Source organism: Ceratotherium simum, chromosome 10 (assembly GCF_057802395.1).
Source record: "Ceratotherium simum simum isolate JZ-2026a chromosome 10, ASM5780239v1, whole genome shotgun sequence".
NCBI lineage: Eukaryota > Metazoa > Chordata > Mammalia > Perissodactyla > Rhinocerotidae > Ceratotherium > Ceratotherium simum.
In genome coordinates this window covers 79431913-79450866 of record NC_141909.1, presented here as the reverse complement: position 1 = coordinate 79450866, position 18954 = coordinate 79431913, and the positions used below count along the sequence as shown (strand labels likewise).

General features: G+C 39.6%; 1 protein-coding gene across 7 annotated transcripts in view; it reads right to left on the bottom strand.

Moving 5' to 3' along the window:
- The window catches only part of SACS (sacsin molecular chaperone), a 118592-nt gene that overhangs the window by 14348 nt on the left and 85290 nt on the right, over positions 1-18954 (bottom strand). For all 7 annotated transcript variants that reach the window (XM_087436311.1, XM_087436306.1, XM_087436312.1 and 4 more), the window contains 3 exons: positions 14682-14828; positions 10865-12344; positions 10157-10248 (listed from right to left, as the gene is read on the bottom strand). In XM_087436311.1, coding sequence (XP_087292437.1) covers positions 10157-10248; positions 10865-12344; positions 14682-14828 — 1719 coding nt within the window. The remainder of the gene's footprint in view (positions 1-10156; positions 10249-10864; positions 12345-14681; positions 14829-18954) is intronic.

The window sequence follows — 18954 nt, the reverse complement described above, 5'->3', positions numbered from 1 at the left end:
CTATGTACATACAATTTCTAGACTATTAAAAGATAAATTTTGGAAAAAGTAACATAAGAGGGCACACCTCAACCCCCTTGAAACTTTCGTATCTCGTTATTTTTTAACCAAGAAAGGACATCCTTATTTCACAGTCTTACTTTGACTTCTTTCAAAGTCAGAAAGATGATTTTACCTCCTAGCAAGAAAATCATCTTTCATGTTACAATAAGACATTTTAAAATTTACTGCCATAGAAGTTTAAGCAAGGGCACGCTTTTGCAATTTTTGAAAGATATCAATATCAAATTCTGAATATTTTCAGTTTTTAGAGTAAGTCAAGTAGTAATATTTAGGAAATCATACAATCTGGTCAGTAGTCTGACCAGTATAGCCTCTTTGGTCTATGAATCCCATTAAAAATTAATTATAAAAATTATATTTTAACAATAATGTTCTAAAAAATGCTTACTGAATTGAATTAACTATAATAGAATATCAAATCATAAGTAAGGCAAGGATATAATAGCAAAGATACAAAAAAGAGTTAGAAATTAAAATACAGAACACTCATAAAACAAAAAGTTAAATATACACCACACAGTGTTCTATGTTAATAATTGCCACATGACATGCATTTTGTAAATAATCCTATCCAATATCCTTGCATGAAATTTGGCAATTTATAAAACATATACCTACCTTCGGGAAAATTATGTAATATTAATTTATAAATAAAATGCCAATAAAACATACACACCACATATAACATGCAACTAACATACCAGTCATGCTCAAATGAGAAAACATAACAGAAAATAAAGGAGAGAGAAAATGTGGTAAGATAGAACTCTAAGTACTTAGGTCAATTCAATCAGGAGTCCTGATTTCCATTTATTTTGTTTTTAAGCCTTTAGCTTTTAACTCTAAAGTATACATGTTAACACAGAAAAAAGTCTTCATGTCCTGGGTTAGAAAGCCATTGAAATTGTAAAGCACCTCTAAACAAAATACTTTCCAGCAAATGACTTGTATTTTGGTGACCTAGCCTTTAAAATTATCAGCACTGTCAAAAGAGGTTAACTGTATAGTAGTGAAAGTGTTTCAGAGGCAGGAAGGTTTTATCCCAGCTAGTATCAAATACGAGCTAATCTAGAAACCACTCTCCAAAGATAGTGTTTGCTTTACTATAGATCAGTTCAAAGTAATAACATCAACACATGCATCTCTATTCAAAGACTGCACTATGGTTTTATTAACGTTTATTTATATGTTTATGTTCAGTGCTAACCTGGAGAAAGATTTTCAGCATGGATGGAAATAGGATATTATAATCTACTTTAAAATCTGCTTACCCAGGAGCCTCAGTCCTGGGCGCCCTCACTGACTGGAGTTTACTACACTTGACCAGACGCGCTCAGAGTCGCAGCCAGCTGAGGACTCTGATGATCCGAGGCTGGAAGGACAACAACACTTTTTTATTCTTCTCTTGTACAGGAAGTGGCAATGGCAGCTTTGAGGGTTAATGAGTTCTAACAATGCCACACTGTGTGGAGATAACCAAATTCTTTGTAAATATGTACGTGATAAAGTAAAGGTCCAAGTAAATAGTGAATTGTCAATCAGTCAAATCTTCAAAGAAATAAAAAGCCCCAACGAAGAAAGGAAAGGAAAGCCTGCTGCCAGCCAAGCTGTACCCCATCTGGTGCCCCACAAGTTTGGCAGCAGCACTGCAGGCACCGTGGGGGCCCAGTAGAAACTTCCACTCTAAGGTGGAGCACGCTAAGATGGTTCAAAAATCACACTAATGACCACATTCCTTCTCAAGAGGTCAAGGCTGACACTCTGCTGCTGCCTTCCTCGTCTTCCTCTGAATAGGAGATGCAACAACTGCAGAGACCACTGACACACCCCGAGTCCCAGCGCAGGCGTAACTACGCAGCCTACTTCTATCAAGGCTTTGTTTTCCTCTGTGATTACACCTTAAAAATATAAGATATATTGATTAAGGTTTAAGAATATATAGTAATAGTGGCTGTAAATGATAAGCTACTTTTAATGTAAACTAGAAACCAAATTTAATATTTATATGAATTATCAGTATAACAATGACTTGGTTTCCAAATTAATTTAAAATAGGTATAGCCTGAATCAAAGAATAGATTGACTCCAAAAATAATATTTACCATAAAAACAATCTCCATAAAGAAAATCTTGTATCCTCTAATTTTCCAAGTGCAACATGAACTAAGGGAAAATAATACAAGTTGAGTCAAAAACTGTTAATTAAAAAAAAGAGAAAGTCAATAAAATAACACACTAGGCATCATAAGGACAATGAGCGGATTGTTCCTCATGACAGCTGCTGGCCCCTGTCCTGGGCCTCAGTACGCCAGGACAGGGACGCCCTGCTGTTCCAGCTTCAGCACACGGAGCCGGACTCCACCGCGGTGAGCTAGAGGGCTTCTCACTCTAGTCACAGACCCAGAACTGATCCCTTTTTAACCTCGATATCTACATGTATCGTATTAACAGAGGTGCATTCGCTCTCCCACTTTCCCAGTACATACCACAGCTTAAAATGCAATTTCAGCATAATTCTTTCATTTGTGGCTAAATGTTCCATGAGATGAATGTTTCCAAGTCATTTAAATATGGTTTTATTGTGCTATGTATAACAACCACCTATATACCTATATTAGTATAGTTTCCTCTCTCCTTTAATAGTTATTACTAGCAGAAAAAAAAATTGTTCACATAATTTCTAGCTACTTAGGTAAATGAAAAAACAGGATTCAAAAGAATCAAATGAACAAAAACGTCAGGCTACAAATGAACACAACATTTAGTCAGTTACCATACCTGAATATCCCCAGAGAAGTTGTTGTGCTAGAATATAATTAAATCCATTCTTAGAAAAAGCCAGAATTGTCACAATTTTCACATGATGGCTATAGAAATTATTCTATATCTTAAGATAACACTGTATGCAGAATCTTTACACATCATCACATAAAAGAAAAACCATAAACAAAACTCCAAACACAGCTTAATACACATTTAAGATTTAAAGATGTATTTCAATGTAAACTAAACCCAAACTACATAACAGTGGGAAAATCCTACTTCAGAAAGAAAGCAAAGAAGAAAGGAGTATGTACTTTATATGCATAAATTACACCTCAACAACATAAATAAAATCATTTCATAAGCTCCCAATGGGCTTTCGGTACATGCTATCATCATGTAACATTCAGAAATTCTAGATAAGAATTAAGAAAAGGAAGACATTTGATTTTTAAAAAGTGTTGGAGTATGTCTACAACATTGAGTATACAATTCTCCCTTTATGATAAAGAAAGGGAGGTTTATCACACATTTCCACTGCTTGCTTAGGATGACCACCAATAACAAACTTCAAAGAATTGCTCATGGACATCTAACCCCTCCTCTGCCTAAAGCAAGCCATTTGTTTGATCAAGTACATCTCCACAACTCTAGGAAACATTTGTGTACTTGGGTACCTTAGGCTAAACCGGGCAGCTAATACAGAGACCACTGGTCTTACCAAAGGAATTTAAGCTCTTCCAATCTTTACATCCTTCCAATTACTTTAGAGGCATTTTGTCTGTCAGTCAAGACTGACTGAGTGCTAGAGATAAGAAAAGAAGAAGCAGACATGGTCCCAGACCTTGTCGTACAGTCTAAGGGGGAAGGCAGGCATCAGGTAAATTATAAACGACCAGATAGGCGCGAGTCTGCGAGGGCCACGAGGAGCTCGGTACCATGTTCACACACATGGCTGTGAAAGACGAGCACAGGGCAGCGAGAGGACAGGGACGGCAGAGGAAACCACGCGCACCACACCTCACAGAGGAAAAGAACATGCTGTCTTCCAAATACAAGAAAGATCAAGGGAGATAAAGGAGGGAGGTTATTAACAATAATCATAATAATAGCAAACACTGATATACCATCTCCATGTACCGGGCATCTTTACAACACCCACAAGATGGAGCCAGATAATAAGGAGCCTAGGCTCCTTATTGTTAAGGATTTTGGCCTTTGTTCCAAGGAAAAAGAGGAAGCCTTTGAAAGGTTTTCAGATAAGGAGCGGGAAAATAATATTTTAGAAAGATAATCCTAGCAGTAGCATGCTGTATTAACTAGAGAAGCAAGAATGGACGTGGGGAGATTTTTCAAGGTTATTTCCACATTCCAGGTGAGAAACAATGGTGGCCTGAACGAGGGTGAGGGTGGGGTTGGGAGGGAGAAAGACTTCCTAAAACATGGCCCTTTCATGTGACAAGTAGCTGTGCAGGTACAAAGCCAGAATATCCTCATGGCACAAATCCTGCACCAAAATATTTGGAATACTGCTAATCTACACATCTGAGGCTGGCACACCTCAAGTTGCTACTTTTTCTGAAGATTTCTATGTACATATATGAGATGTCATTATCTCTGAAATGAATACTGTAAATCCTCACAAAGTGTGTCACAGTGGACTATGTGAACATGCTCTCCCTCGAGACATGAAGTTTGCAGTCTTTCTCCTGGACGTGTAAGACAGAACATGTGCCAGCTCCTCTGGGAGGTCCCCCTGACCTAGGCCCCCTCCTTGTACCAACTGTTTAACTGTTTTCAGTATTTGATAGAGGACCATCATGCTAAATGACAGTATTATTTATACTGCTGTCCCCACTCAGCTGTAAGCTCCTTCAGTTTTATTCATCTTCATATATCTCCATCCAATACGATACCTGGTACATAGGGGAAATTCAACCAAGTGTTTATTGAAGAGTCTCTGGTCATAAAATGGAACAAAGCATGAGGCCATATGTAATAAATAGGTTTGAAAAAAATTTTAAATATAAACAAGATCTTGGTGCCAACCTATTAGGCATTGGTACCATTTGTCTTAATTGCTTTTTTCTATTTATGTCCTCTAAAACCCACTTACCTGCTCTTCTCACTATTCCACAATTTCTGACAGTCACCTATTTACCCACGTAACTTAATATAGAAATAATCTAGACCTGGAAATAGGAAAAAAAATACAGAATCATAGTTCCAACTCTGCAACGCAAGCAAGACATTTAAATCCTTCAGACTCTTTCAGCTTCAATGTCTCCATCTCTCAAATGAAGATAACAGGCTCTATTATCTCACGATTGTAGAAAACGACTAAGATGACAGAAGACACAGTCTTCCCTCAGTATCTGCGGGGCACTGGTTCCAGGACCCTGCAGACACCAAAACCCACGGATGCTCAAGTCCCTCATATAAAATGGCATAGTATTTGCATATAACCTACACACATCCTCCAGCATACTTTAAATCATCTTTAGATTATTTATAATACCTAAATAATGTAAATGCTATGTAAATAGTTGTTACACTGTATTGTTTAGGGAATAATGACAAGAAAAAGTCCGTATATGTTCAGTACAGACACAACCATCACAGGCCTTTTAATCCACAGTTGGTTGACTCTGCATATGTGGAGCCCATGGACACACAGGGCTGACTACACTTATTTGAAAAAGAGATACTAAATCACAGGCACAATACCAGGGATTTGCCTTTTCGTCTTTGTAATCCTGTCCCCACAACACCATCCCCACCCAGCCCAGCATATAGAAGCGTTAACATGTCCAACCAAATTGTCAACCAGGTACTAGGAATACAAAAATAAAACAATAGGGGGCCAGCCGCGTAGCACAGCTGTTAAGTGCTCACTCCCCTGCTGGCGGCCCGGGTTTGGATCCCGGGCGTGCACTGACACACTGCTTGTCAGGCCATGCTGTGGCGGCGTCCCATATAAAGTAGAGGAAGATGGGCATGGATGTTAGCCCAGGGCCAGTCTTCCTCAGCAAAAAGAGGAGGATTGGCATCGGATGTTAGCTCAGGGCTGATCTTCCTCACACACACAAAAAAAGTTAAAAATAAAATAATAGATTGCCCCTGCTCTCAAGGATTTTATAGTCTAGCACAGTAAAAATATGATTGAGAATTAAATGGACTGTGTACTAGGCTCTATGTGCACAGAAGAGGTATCTACCTCAGATTTGCATGGCGGGAGCGGGGGCATGGGGAGACACGTGAAAGAAAGCATCTTGGAGAAGACTTGTGGACCGAATATTAAAAGAGGAATAAAAGTTAGCAAGGCAAAGTGGAGGATGGAAAGAAAGTATTCTAAGTAAAAGGAACACCATGTACAAAAATACAGATATGAGGAAACTCTGATTCCACCCACCTTGAAGTAGGCACTGTGCTACATGGTGGTGACAAATCGCACAGGGCTCTGCTCTCATGGATTAAGGGAGCACTCAAGTTTATCAATCTACAAGTGCTCGGGATGACAAGAACAGAAGAGGGACACTAATGAATCAAGGCCAATGAGATGGCAAGTTCACAATCATGGAAAGCCCCACAGTCCACACTAATAAGACTAGATCTATCCTGAGAGAAACACTATCCACTGGAAGACCTTCTGCAGTGGAGGGACGCGATCAGATGAAGAGCGAGCATGGGAGGGAGGGAATCCATGAGAAGGGTGCAGCAACAATGTCACCAGAAACAGAGGACCTATACTACAACAGTGGCAGGGCAGTAAGAGCAAGGGACTGATACGGAAAACCTGATCAACAGAACCCGAAACTGCGGAGAACAAAGATGACAAACTGAGGATTCATTCTTGAGCAACTTCAAGGATAATGGGCACCTTTCTCAATAGGATCGCTCAAAAGGAGAAACAGATTTGGGGAGAGGATGAGCACTGAAGTTGTGAAAATGCTGATTTTGAGATACTTATGGAACTCCAAGTGCAAAAAGATAATAGCTGCCATTTTATCAGTATTTACTATGTGCCAGGTATTGTGTTAAACCATATATGTTATGTATACCTCATCTGATCTTCAGAGTAATGCCTACTATGAGTAAAATATTACAACAGAGCTTTTCAATAACGTGCCCTGCTGTGAATGCAAGATGAGATAAAATTCAATTACTAAGTTGTGATTGCCTGCCATCCTCCAGTCAACCCTTATTCTCATTTCATTAACCTTGTAATAAAGCAATGTTGCATTTTATGTAATTGAATCTTAAGGGCCTCAGATATACTCTTACGGAAGGATGTTACTCTATTCCCACGTTACTGATGAGGAAAACAGAGGCTCAGAGAGATTGGGTAATTTGTTCAAAGTCACACAATAGATGAGTCAAGTTTGAGCCCCGATCTGTGTGACTACAAAGTCCAGGCTTGTAACCACTACACCACACTGCTCCTCTTGAGACCAAGGTGTTAAGTGAAGATACGGAGGTCATTATACATGAACCATAGTGGATGCCTGGCAGTGAACAAGTATCCTCAAAGGAAGTAAGATAAGAGAGCTCCACAAGGAGCTCCTAAACTAACCTGTATTTAGGGGGTAAACTGAGGAACAGGAATTCAAAAATAACTCCAAGAAGTAGACAAAGAAGTATAAGGATACCAAGATAGCATGATGAAATCCTAAGAGCCAAGAAGTTCAAAGAGGGAGTGAGTGTCAAAGCTTCAGGGAGATCAGGCAAAAGAAAAAAAAGTCCACTGGATTTAATAATAAAAAAATCATTAATTGGTGACCTCAGCCAGGCAATTTTACCGGAATGATAGTAGAAGCAAGGATAATGGATGACAAGACAGTACAGACAATAAGCATACATTGCTCTTTCTAGAAGCTGAACTACGACAGAATGCAAGAGAGGAAATCAAAGTCAAGATTTGGCTTGTTTTCCCCAAAATGGGAAAGATTAAAACATGTTGAATTGTTGGTGGGAAAGGGGCAACAGGGGTCAATGGTGAAAACACAAGCAGTAACTTTAATATTTAGTTCAGGATTCTAAATGTGATACAAGTAAAACTATCAAATAATGAGACAGATTTTGCTTGAGCTATAGAATTAGAGAAGTACCCAGAAGTTGCAGGAAAAAAACCCTCAAGTTTCAATTTATGCAGCAGTATTTTCAAAACTGGCCAATCTGTTTTTATTGATAATCGGTAAACAGAAGTTCACAGTGCTTTATGTCAGCAAAATAATCACATAATCATTATTTACAGCAAAAAGCATCAAATGTTGTTATATATTTGTGATGTTTCCTCCCATATGAGGGGAGCTCCATGAATATAATACTCTTGGCCCCCTCCTCCCACTCTCACTCACACCTCCCATCTGCCCCGCGCCACCAGAAAGAGGCATGGCTTCTCTGACTGGTTAACTCAGAAGGAGAGTCTGCACCTGCGCAGGGCGTCTCGGGGACGGCTCTTCCACGCTCTGCGTGCAGAGCAGGCCCCGGGTAAGGAAGCCTGGGAGGTCTTCCAGTGCTGCCTGTGACTAGACTAGGGAGCTAATCCATTTAATTCTGGAGTTCAATAGTAGAAGTCCACTGCCCACCCTAAGCCCTGACCTCCAATACCAGAATTATCAGCAACACGGGCGCACCAACGCACTGCTTCTCCAGCCATGCTGAGGCCGCGTCCCACATACAGCAACTAGAAGGATGTGCAGCTATGACATACAACTATCTACTGGGGCTTTGGGGAGAAAAAGGGAAAAAAAGGAGGAGGATTGGCAATAGATATTAGCTCAGGGCCAGTCTTCCTCAGCAAAAAAGAGGAGGATTGACATGGATGTTAGCTCAGGGCTGATCTTCCTCACAAAAAAAAAAAAAAAAAGAAAAACAGACCCAAAGAGTGCATACAGTATGATTCCTCTTCCAGACAGCACAATAACCAGCTGAATTAGTCTCTGCGATTAGTGAGGATTGTGGTGACCCTGGAGTGGGTGTGACTGGAAAAGGCCTGAGAGGGGTTTCTGGGTGTTGGCAATCTTCTGGTTTTTGATCTAGGTATGGTCAGTTTGTAAAATTTCATTAAGCCTACATTCATAATATGTATACTTTTCTGTATGTACATTATGTTTCAATGTAAAGTTTTTATACAAGAATATAATAGAGAATTTGAAAAACAAAAATTTCTAAAACTTTGAAGCAAAGAATGGCAGGGTTATAGGAATGCATGTTTAGATTTCCCTAAAGGCTCCTTTGAAGATGACAATTCCCAATTAAGTGAGTAATCTAGATGTTGGAACAGTTACCACCTCACAGTGACAGATTCCTTATGGTAAACAGCATGTCCACCCTCATTTTCCTTTAGTCTCACTTTGACTCCATTCTTAATTTGTCTCCTCCATTCCAATTCCTTCCACTCATATTTAAGTGAATAAATATGTACAATTTTTAAAGAATAAAGATGTGCAACTTTTCCTTTAGGCGCTATCTTTGAAAAGACAACAGTATATGCTATAAGAGATATATTGCAAAAAATATGCTTTACAACCTTAACCACTGGGACAAATCCAGAATTTTTCAGGCCAGTATTTAACTTAGAAAAAGTTCAGGCAACAGTGTTATGAGGGAAAAGATCCTTGCAAAAGTTTAAAGATAATATTAAACTTAGAACCATGGTGATTTTTTTCCCCCCAAACTATTCTGTCGGTTCGTAAAAAGAATTCTCAGTTAAGGACACTCAACCTTGGCAAAGACCTCAGGAGTCCCCTTTCCAGCTGCTGCAGAGCTCACTTTGTGTCTGCATTTCCGAGGCTGACCCAGCATGACCACACAGAACCGTGAGGGCAGTGTGGGTGGGCAAGAGAACAAGGCTGACAGATGGACGACCTGAGCTCTGGGCATGAGGGAGCTGACGACCTTGAGCTCTGCCTCTTTCTCCCTCCTCTGTGCACTCTAACCAACAACAGCTGTCCTTACTACTACACAGGCTACAAGGTATGAGGCTGGGGGCTCAAACGAGAAAAGAAATGGAAAAGCACTGAAAAACTGTAACGCACTGTGCGGGTCTAAGAAATTATTTTCATACATATACACCACCATACCAGACAAGAGAGATTTCTAAATACAATCTCACCTATGGATTCTTTTCGATGTCAGAATCCAGTACTGAAACATCTTAAAATATAACAATTATATTAGGTTGAACCATAAGAAATTGTTGACTTATAGGTCTAAAATGGATAACTACTGGCAATTTCATATTGGTTTATCTTAACAGAAAACTTATAAAAACTTTATATTTTTATAAATATGTTAATTAAAAAAAAAAACTAAAGAACTAGAATACCTCGGGTTTGGGCAGCTTCCTTTAAAGCAGCTAGGAGGTGAGGCTTCAAGTTATCCAAAATAAATCTTCCTTCAAGACCCGGGAAAAGGGACCTAAAAAGTGAAAGGAGCACAGCAATTATAATCTTCTAACAATTCTAAGATAAAGAAATTCAATCACATAATTTCAAGCCAGTTAAGTGTAATATTTTACATAAATTATAATGTACACACCAACTCACATTGCAATACTTTTTTGATCAAATATTATCTAGGCTTCACTTTAACACGAGGGCATCACGCACCATATCCAAATCCAGAAATAGACTAATTATTTTCTGAAAGGTCAATACACCTTTCTCAGTTATGAAGAATTACTTAATATACCATTTTAATTAATTTTATATTTAATCAAAATAATTCATTACTGACTGATGTGACTTAGTTATTATTAGCACTTTATAACCATCTTTTTCAGTGTTCTGTTATTGAAATATCCAAGGAAAAAAACTCCTTGGATAACTTTTTAACTGATAAACATCTGCACGTTTTTTCATTTTAGAACATAAAAATGTATCCTTTCATATTTTAACAAAGTATTTCTGCAGAAGTCTTCCTAACTATAAAATCTACATTGATAACTGATGAATTTTACAATAACGGACTAGACGTGGGCAGGGGCAGGGGAGTCCCTACAAGTAAGCAAGCATTTTAAAAGTGTGATCTATACCTTGGATAGTCCTCTGAGGTAATATAAACAACATCTTGATCTGATACCGATGAGGAGAAGGGGACGAACTGCCCATTTTGTAAAGGGAGGAGCTCCAAGCCGAGCAGTTCACTGTAGGCTTCGTCCGAGAGCACGAATTCTAAGAGGTGCAGCTTCTCCTCCGCGCTGCCCTCAGGGGCAGACTTCCGCAGCACCTGCCGCACCCATGCGGGCGTCACCCTCCTCACCGCGCCAGAGGTGCTGAGCCGAACAGCAGCAGCGAGATTTGCTGGTACCTTGACGATCTGCTTCCCTGAGCTCTGGAGGTAGTTGAGCACAGTTTTTGTGTATTCCAAACTTTCATCAAGCTCTGAGAAGCAGGCCTGCTCCAACTTGACCCAGTGGTTGCTAATGGAGTAAAGAACTGCATTCTGGAACAGCTCGTTAAACAGAGGCTCTAACACTGGCTGCCAGTGCACCTTGACTTGGTTCACATCAGGCCAAAGTTTGTAGATGACGTCCACCGACAAGGGAAACTCAGAGCTCCTTTCATTCTCCAGACGTGTCACTGAATCTAAGATCAGAGTAGCGTAGGCTTTAGGGACCACATTCACAATGAGAAATTCATTCCATAAGGCTGCCGGATCTCTCCACTGGTCCAGCTCTCTCCACTTGATGCTTCTGCGATTGTCGGTCAGGCCAAAGAACCCACTGATGTGAACTGGGAGGCCTGTTTTACTCTCCTCGCCAGGAGGTAAAGGAAGGAAACAAAATGCTTTTCCTGTAAAATCAGATGTTGCTCCTTTTTCTTCATCATCTCTGCTTGATAAGGACATGGCTATTCCAATGATTGGGACAAATTTCAATTCATCAGCTAAAGAATCAAGGGTACTACTAACCCCTCGCCCACCCACACTGTTACACACCAACCAAGACGTTTTTTGTGTGTCCTTAGTACTCTCATCTTCTAAAACTATATTTACATGATATGTTACACAGGTTATGCTATTGCTTGGAATCTTTTTACAATAGTCACTTATAGCAGTTCCCAGAATCTTTATAGAATTCAGCCGTTCGTGTTTCAGGGCCTTACTCTCACTAGCAGTCACTCTGAACATCAGCTTCTCTGTCCCATCGGCCTCTCGGACGTGTAAGGAGACGTCCTGCACACTTTTCAGAAAGAGCAGCACTGTGTCTGCATCTGCCCTAAAAGACTCAAACAACTCGAGGACCTTCTGCTTATTGTAGAGGTTACTGCTAAGCTGTGACGGATGCAGGCGAAGAGGGAAACGGAAAAAGGTTCCTGGAAAATTCCCATTTAAGAACGTTTCCTTGGTGCTTCCAAAAATGCCAATAAATGGTGCAAATTGGTCCGAAAGTTCACTAATTTCTTTGCTGTCACCTTTGAGGTTCCAACACTGGCCTGATTCATGTGGACCAAAAAGTGTTTGATGAGGATCTAACATCCCAATCTGGTCACCACTAAAGATACAAGGAACATCTGTAGAGAAAATTCAACAGTCATGATCAACCCTAAATTTAATGGACAATTATAATTACAATTATAATGCATAATTACTATCAAAATATTACACAAGAAAAAGCACCAGCCATAAAATGACTCTAAAACAGATTTATCTAAAAACAAACTAAATTTAGCTTTGGAAATATAATTCTTTAAACATGAAAAATAATGATTTCTCTTTTGATTCAGAAAGTACCAGGCATAGCGTACATGATTATTGTGAAAATATCTAAGCTATATCTTCAAACGCTTATTAAACAATTAAAATATGTAAAGAGTATTTGGATATTTATACGGAGCCCCTACAGCCACGGGGACCCAATTAAACAGAACAGAGTTGCATCTTATGCTCGAAATAAAAACCTAACCCACAGATTCTCTGAAAAAAGAGTGGGGGAGAAGTAACGGCACAGGCGGTTCTGCCCACTGTGATACTCAGTGAGCACACGCCCTGGAGCGAGTCTGGGGTGAGCTCCCTCGGCTGGTGTCCATCACCCCTGTGCCCCTCAGAGTGAAGTGCCTCCCATGCGGGAGCGTCTACCCATGCAGAACTCAAGTGTAGTGCTTCAAGAGACATGTTTTTGTACAGCATGGCCCCTAAATTTACACCAACTGCTTCACCTCTTCCTCAGCCAAAGACACAGTGATACTTAAACACTGGTAGAAAAACTAGAGAGGTCAGATGTGCTGTGTTGTGAGAAATTCTTCACCATGGTGCCTCTTTAAGGATGTCTCGAGGTAATCTTGACACATGTGGCCTCACGTGCTGACTTGAGTACCTAACCTTCATGCCAGATGCAGCTCCGATGCCTTCCACCTTTCCTATTCATGGTCACCAACTGCAGGCTCAGCTGGCACAAGCACCAACTCCTAAGGTCTCGGTATTTCAAGTAGGAAAGGCTACATTCACCAACCCAGCCGCTAAATCCATCAACAGCACCATCTATGGCACTCTGTCCACACGCCCTTTACACAGAGTTCACACTCTCATTATCGAAACATGTCAGGGAGACTCCAACAGTTATAAAGCATGACCCACGACCTCCGCAAATCCTCAGACTAGGGGATAGCACTCCAGTTAATACTGACCCACATACACGTGCTCATTCTCAAATGGGGACAAATCCACGGTGAGAGGCAGATGCTGGCAGTCAGCTGGACTCTCTAACTAAACAATTCATTCCTATACAACCGTCTCCACACTTAAGTGCCCCCATAAAACTTAAAAACTGCTACATGTCACAGACCTGAGGGGTAACTCGCAAATAGTTGAACACATCAATATTAGTATTCATGTGTAACAGTTATATAATATTGGAATATAATTTAATATAATTTTTATTATACATAATTAATATTACTCAACACAATATTATAATAATGTAAATGCAATAAAAAAATAGGCTGACTAAAATTGGGCTATAGTGCCCAGGGCAGTCCCAATTCAGGCCAGTCGTCTGAGAATAACACCTCCTTCTTTCCTCTCACGAGGTCCTAGGTGGGACGACAAATTATATGGTCACTCTGGCTACAGCTATATCTCTGCCAGCTCAATCTCTCCTTCTCCTGCAAGTTCAAAATGCAAAAACAGTTTGAAACCAAGGACCAATTCCATAAAAAAATTTTATCACAAACTACAGTAAATACTAAGAGCTTTCATTCTGGAAGAATAGCCAGATACTCTTAGAGACGTCTACACTAAGAGTTTCAAGTATTTCCTATTGTAACTATGAACCAGAAACCTAACATTCTTTCTAGATTCAAAACATAATTTCAAAGTAATCTTTAAAATACTCATAAGTTTAAGAAGAGTACAATTTTTATGAGGAAATGTGGAGAAACCAACATCTCCTCAAAGATCTTCACTCTGCCAGTTATTTAATGTCACCGGATATTATATTTTGCTCTTGAGCCTCCTGATATTTAAAAATACGTACAAGAAAATCTGTGAAAATCAGTTTGCCTGACTCAAAGATTTTCAGTGTAAAATGTTTTAGAGTCACAATTTTGTGTAGACATTTCAAGAGCTACATTTCAAACCTCACATAAAATAACTTAATATAATCCACTGAGTCCACTGGACCATGATGACATTAACTCAGCACCACATGACGAAGCTTTGGTGTAGTTATCACGGTAACTTTAGAAAACTCCAGACACGCAGATATTTCATTGACATACTTCTTGCCACTGACAGAGAATTTGGAAAAGATGCATTTAAAAACAGTATCATCTCTGAAGTTAACCAAATGAATTATAAAATATAGGCTAAAATAATTTTCAGTATCAAGACTGAAAAGCCAAATACTATACCTGTTATATGATAGACAGAATTAAACCCAATTCCAAATCTTCCAACCTTCAAAGGGTCGTCCTTTTTCCTGCTTCTTGCTATTTCCTGAATGCCATGCCAGTCTTCTGCGGTAAAAACTGCATTGTTGTATACATAGAGAGCTGCCCCTGGGGGTTAAAATGCACATGCAGGTATTCAGAAAGAAGAAAGCCTAAGTGTTCAGCTCTCTTCCAAGAACTTCCTCTACATAATGGTAAGATGGAAAGAAGTAAATGGAATGACTTAATTCTGCATTATAATTCTGACTGTTTTCACAATAAAAATAAAAACACAAATTAATGGTAAGAATTACCAGCAGAAGTATAGCATCGTTGGTCAAAAACCCAAAAAGGAAAAATTAAGGGTGTTATGATACTTGGACACCCAAAACACACGGCAAACAAGGAAATTAATCACAGTGTACTATTTTGTAAAATTTGTTTCTAAATAGCATATATAAATTTTTTTTTGTAAATGGGATTACCTGTAAATAAACTAAGGAGACTTGCTATCTAAAGAAACCTTGCTAATATATTATTTCATAAGGCGAAAAATAATCCTCTAGTAATATTAATAATCACCTTGTAAGTGTTTTTGTTTTTATCAGCCTCTAGATTTTTCTATATAAGGCATTACTTGTATAATTTAAAAAATCATTAATGTGACAGATTTTTAAATAAGCACTTCAGAATAATACCACCCTGTCTCCAAAGCAGTTCCTTTAAAAAGTTATAGTTCTGCACAAAATATTCTTGGAACTCCTCTTTTTCAGACTTTTCTTCAGAATTTCTAACATTCTTTGAATATGTTCAACTACAGTAACTCATCGTATTTTAAAAATAATAATTTTTCTTTAAAAAAGTTACTCAAGTATAATATATTTACAATACAAAGATCTTAAGCGTACAGCTTGATAAATTCTTTTTTACGAAGTGAATAAACCTGTGTAACCTCCACCCAAATGAATTAGAGAACATTCCAGCACCCCCAGAAGCCTCTTTCACGCGCCTATAAGTTCAAGCACAGATATGGGGATGTGGCCGTAGCTGTTTTATAGAAACGGCATGACTGCCATCTGGACCACAGTCAAGCATGGATACAAAACCAGAAGCGGCTGCCAAGGCTGCTCTGGGAAGGACAAGCACATGGTGGTTGAGTGGACTCTGGGGCAGGATGAGCCTGGATTTCAGAGCCAGCTCCACAGCCACCGACTGCATCACTTCAGGCAAACTCAAGTCACGAGGGCTCAGCTTCCCCATCTGTAAAATAAGGACGAGAACAGTATCTACCCGCAGAGTGCTGGGGATCAAATGAGATAATACGAATATGGGGCCCAGCACAGAACCCAGCATAGAGCAGACACCTAAAAAGTCAGATGTTATTACTGTTGGAATCCTTAGTAGTATATGATACCAGGAGTTAGTCTTTATTATTAACAAAACACATATTACAAGACTATTGATAAAATAAATATCTTATTACCCAACGGCTAACTAAAGCTGGTTTAAAATGGCACCCAGCAAGCAGTGTCTGGTTCTGCCTGCTTCAAATGTCCATTAAAAATACTTACGAAGACACAGAAACAAGAACCACGAAAACTCACAACACTGAACACCAGAACTGAGAGTGAACCTCTCGCCAGAATCTAGAAAAAATCTGCATAACTACAAGGCCCATGGCAGGGAATGAGAGACCCAGCAGGAGACACACCACGTAAAATGGCCAGGGACGAAGCAGAGCCGCCAGCCCAGAGGATGACCCACCTTCCTTCCCGCCGTCAACCGGAAAACCAGGCAGCCGACCCTTTGCTGCCCAACCGCTTTTAAAAAACATTCGTTACATTAGAAAATAACAGATGCTTGTTTTTACAAATTCAATTAAAGAAATATTTCACATGAAAAAGAACTTCTTCCTCACATCCCCACTCTTCAAGATTTTTGACAGTATCATAAGTGCTGTTTCCCATCCTACACCATCAATGCAACTCCTAGAAAGAAGGAAAAAGGTGAAAAACACCTGTGTAGGTGGAACCGTTCTGCACACTGGCTTCTGGAGCTTTCCCTACACTCTGGCTGGTCGGTGTCAGAAGCAGGCGGTGCACACGCAGACCAGCCCACCTCGGCCCGCAGAGACGGGGTGCAAGTCAGCCAGATGCATTGAGCAGGTATAACCAGCTACTACTGAATGTTCTCAACGAAGGTATAATTCTGATCATGTCATCCTGGGATAGGAGCAAAGCTGCGTGTTTTGCTCCAGTCTACTTGAGTCTCACTGGGTCTCCGCCTTGTCACTGAGACCAGCCCTAAAATACCCCACATCTGTCCTCATCAAAAGGGCGTGCTCTTGGTTCTGGGAGCGAAAAAAGAATAAATGTCTTGAGAGGAAAACAAAAAGGTCATCTGGGAAGGAAAGGGTTAGCAGCAGGCTTGCAATCTGGTTTGTCCTTTTAAAAGGGAATACCTAAGAGAGCGAGAACCCAGCCACCTCTCCCTGACCACACGCTAATGACACATCTCTGGGCAAACACACTTAACAGGATTTACTAGAAGAGTCTTTACCTAGTGGTTGCTTTTAGAAGGTTGCTTATTGTAAATAAACCTGGAATTTATAGATTTATAAGGAATAATTCCCTGAAAATGTCACGATACACAAGGATCAGAGAAAAACAAGAACATGTGTTATGACTGAAGGAGCCCCCTCTGTGTAAGTGACAGCCTGCACTCATCACTTAGAGGCCACTCCCCTAACACCCAGCCGGCCAGTGTGTCCTGACACAGCACAAAGGACCCGGCAGAGGGGGTGCGGGTCCAAGACTTCTCCATGCTTCCTTCTCTGGTGTCTCTTAATTAACCACATCCTTGAAATCCACGGTAAGGTGTAAAGAACTGGGTAAGATCTCTTATTCTTCTCCAACTGATTTGACAAATTGAGCCTTTGTCATCTGATTATATAAAAAGGAACAAAAACAAGTTGGACTCAAGAGTTCCCACTTGCAAAACAAAGTATCAGTAAAAGGAAAAAACCTGTGATCAAGATGATACCAGCCAAGACAACATTCATATCTGACTGCAAGAGAAAGACACTCTCAAATATGCAAGAGCACGCAGGGCCCTCAACAATATTTGTTAGAGATATCAAAGATTACTTCTATCTGCTTTTATAAAAATGTCCAAGTTTATTTTAAATTGGATAATCTGATATCACTTTAAATAGCCTATCTCTAAGCATACTTATGCACAAACTCAGCTAAATAATCTTGTTCAAATATTTGTTTAAATGAGGTGAAGTCGAGGCTGGAGAAAAAACCCTAGACATTAAGTAGAATTTTGAGGCAAAATACTCTAGGATCTCTTCACACTCTCACCTTTATGGATCTACAGTACACACAGAATACTACCCTTATGCCTCCCGACATAAAACATTACCATATATATGATCTCATTTAATCCTCAAAAGAACTGGGAGGCAGATTTTGTTCTTATTACCATTTTATAGGTGAGCAGACTGAAATTAGGCAAGTCTCACTAATCTGCTTAATCACAGTGAGTAAACGTGAGGATCAGAGCTGCCACTCAGCACACCAGTACCCCGTGGAGATGTATACAACACAGTAGCCCTGTGGAATTAAACCAAAGCCCTTCATATCCACACTTGGTATCTTTCAACAATGGCTACACTAAATCATAGAATCTTAGAACCAGGAAACCCTACTGGTTTAATCCTCTCATTATAAAAATGGACAATGGAGGTGAGATGACTTGCCCAAGATCATGAAGGTGGCAGGAGTTAGGAAGAGAACGAAAACCTCCTGCTCTATTACATCTCATCGCATCTCTTTATACAACAAAAAAAAAAATGCAACCTTCATATCACAAATCTGACCTAAGAATGAATATATTAGCTATAATAAATGCTAAATATTTAATGTTTAAATATTTAATAAGGTTGATTGCCCTTTTAAATCATAAAGCATCTTTTCAAAAATATATGACTTACATCTCTTTAAAAATATGTCCAGAAAAGTCTGAACTGATCCTCCCTTTTCTCAATAACTTTCTATCATATACAGTCATTCACAATGATCCTACTGACTGTAAAGCTGCCCTAAAAGTTAAGAACATTCTTTTCAACACAACAGTTCAAAGAGCAGGACTGAGACATCAGGAGTCTATTGGTTATGGTTCTCTTATTGTCTTTCATTTTCCTTATTCCCCTCTCTCCTTCAATCTTTTCTCCCACCTCACTTCAAAACAC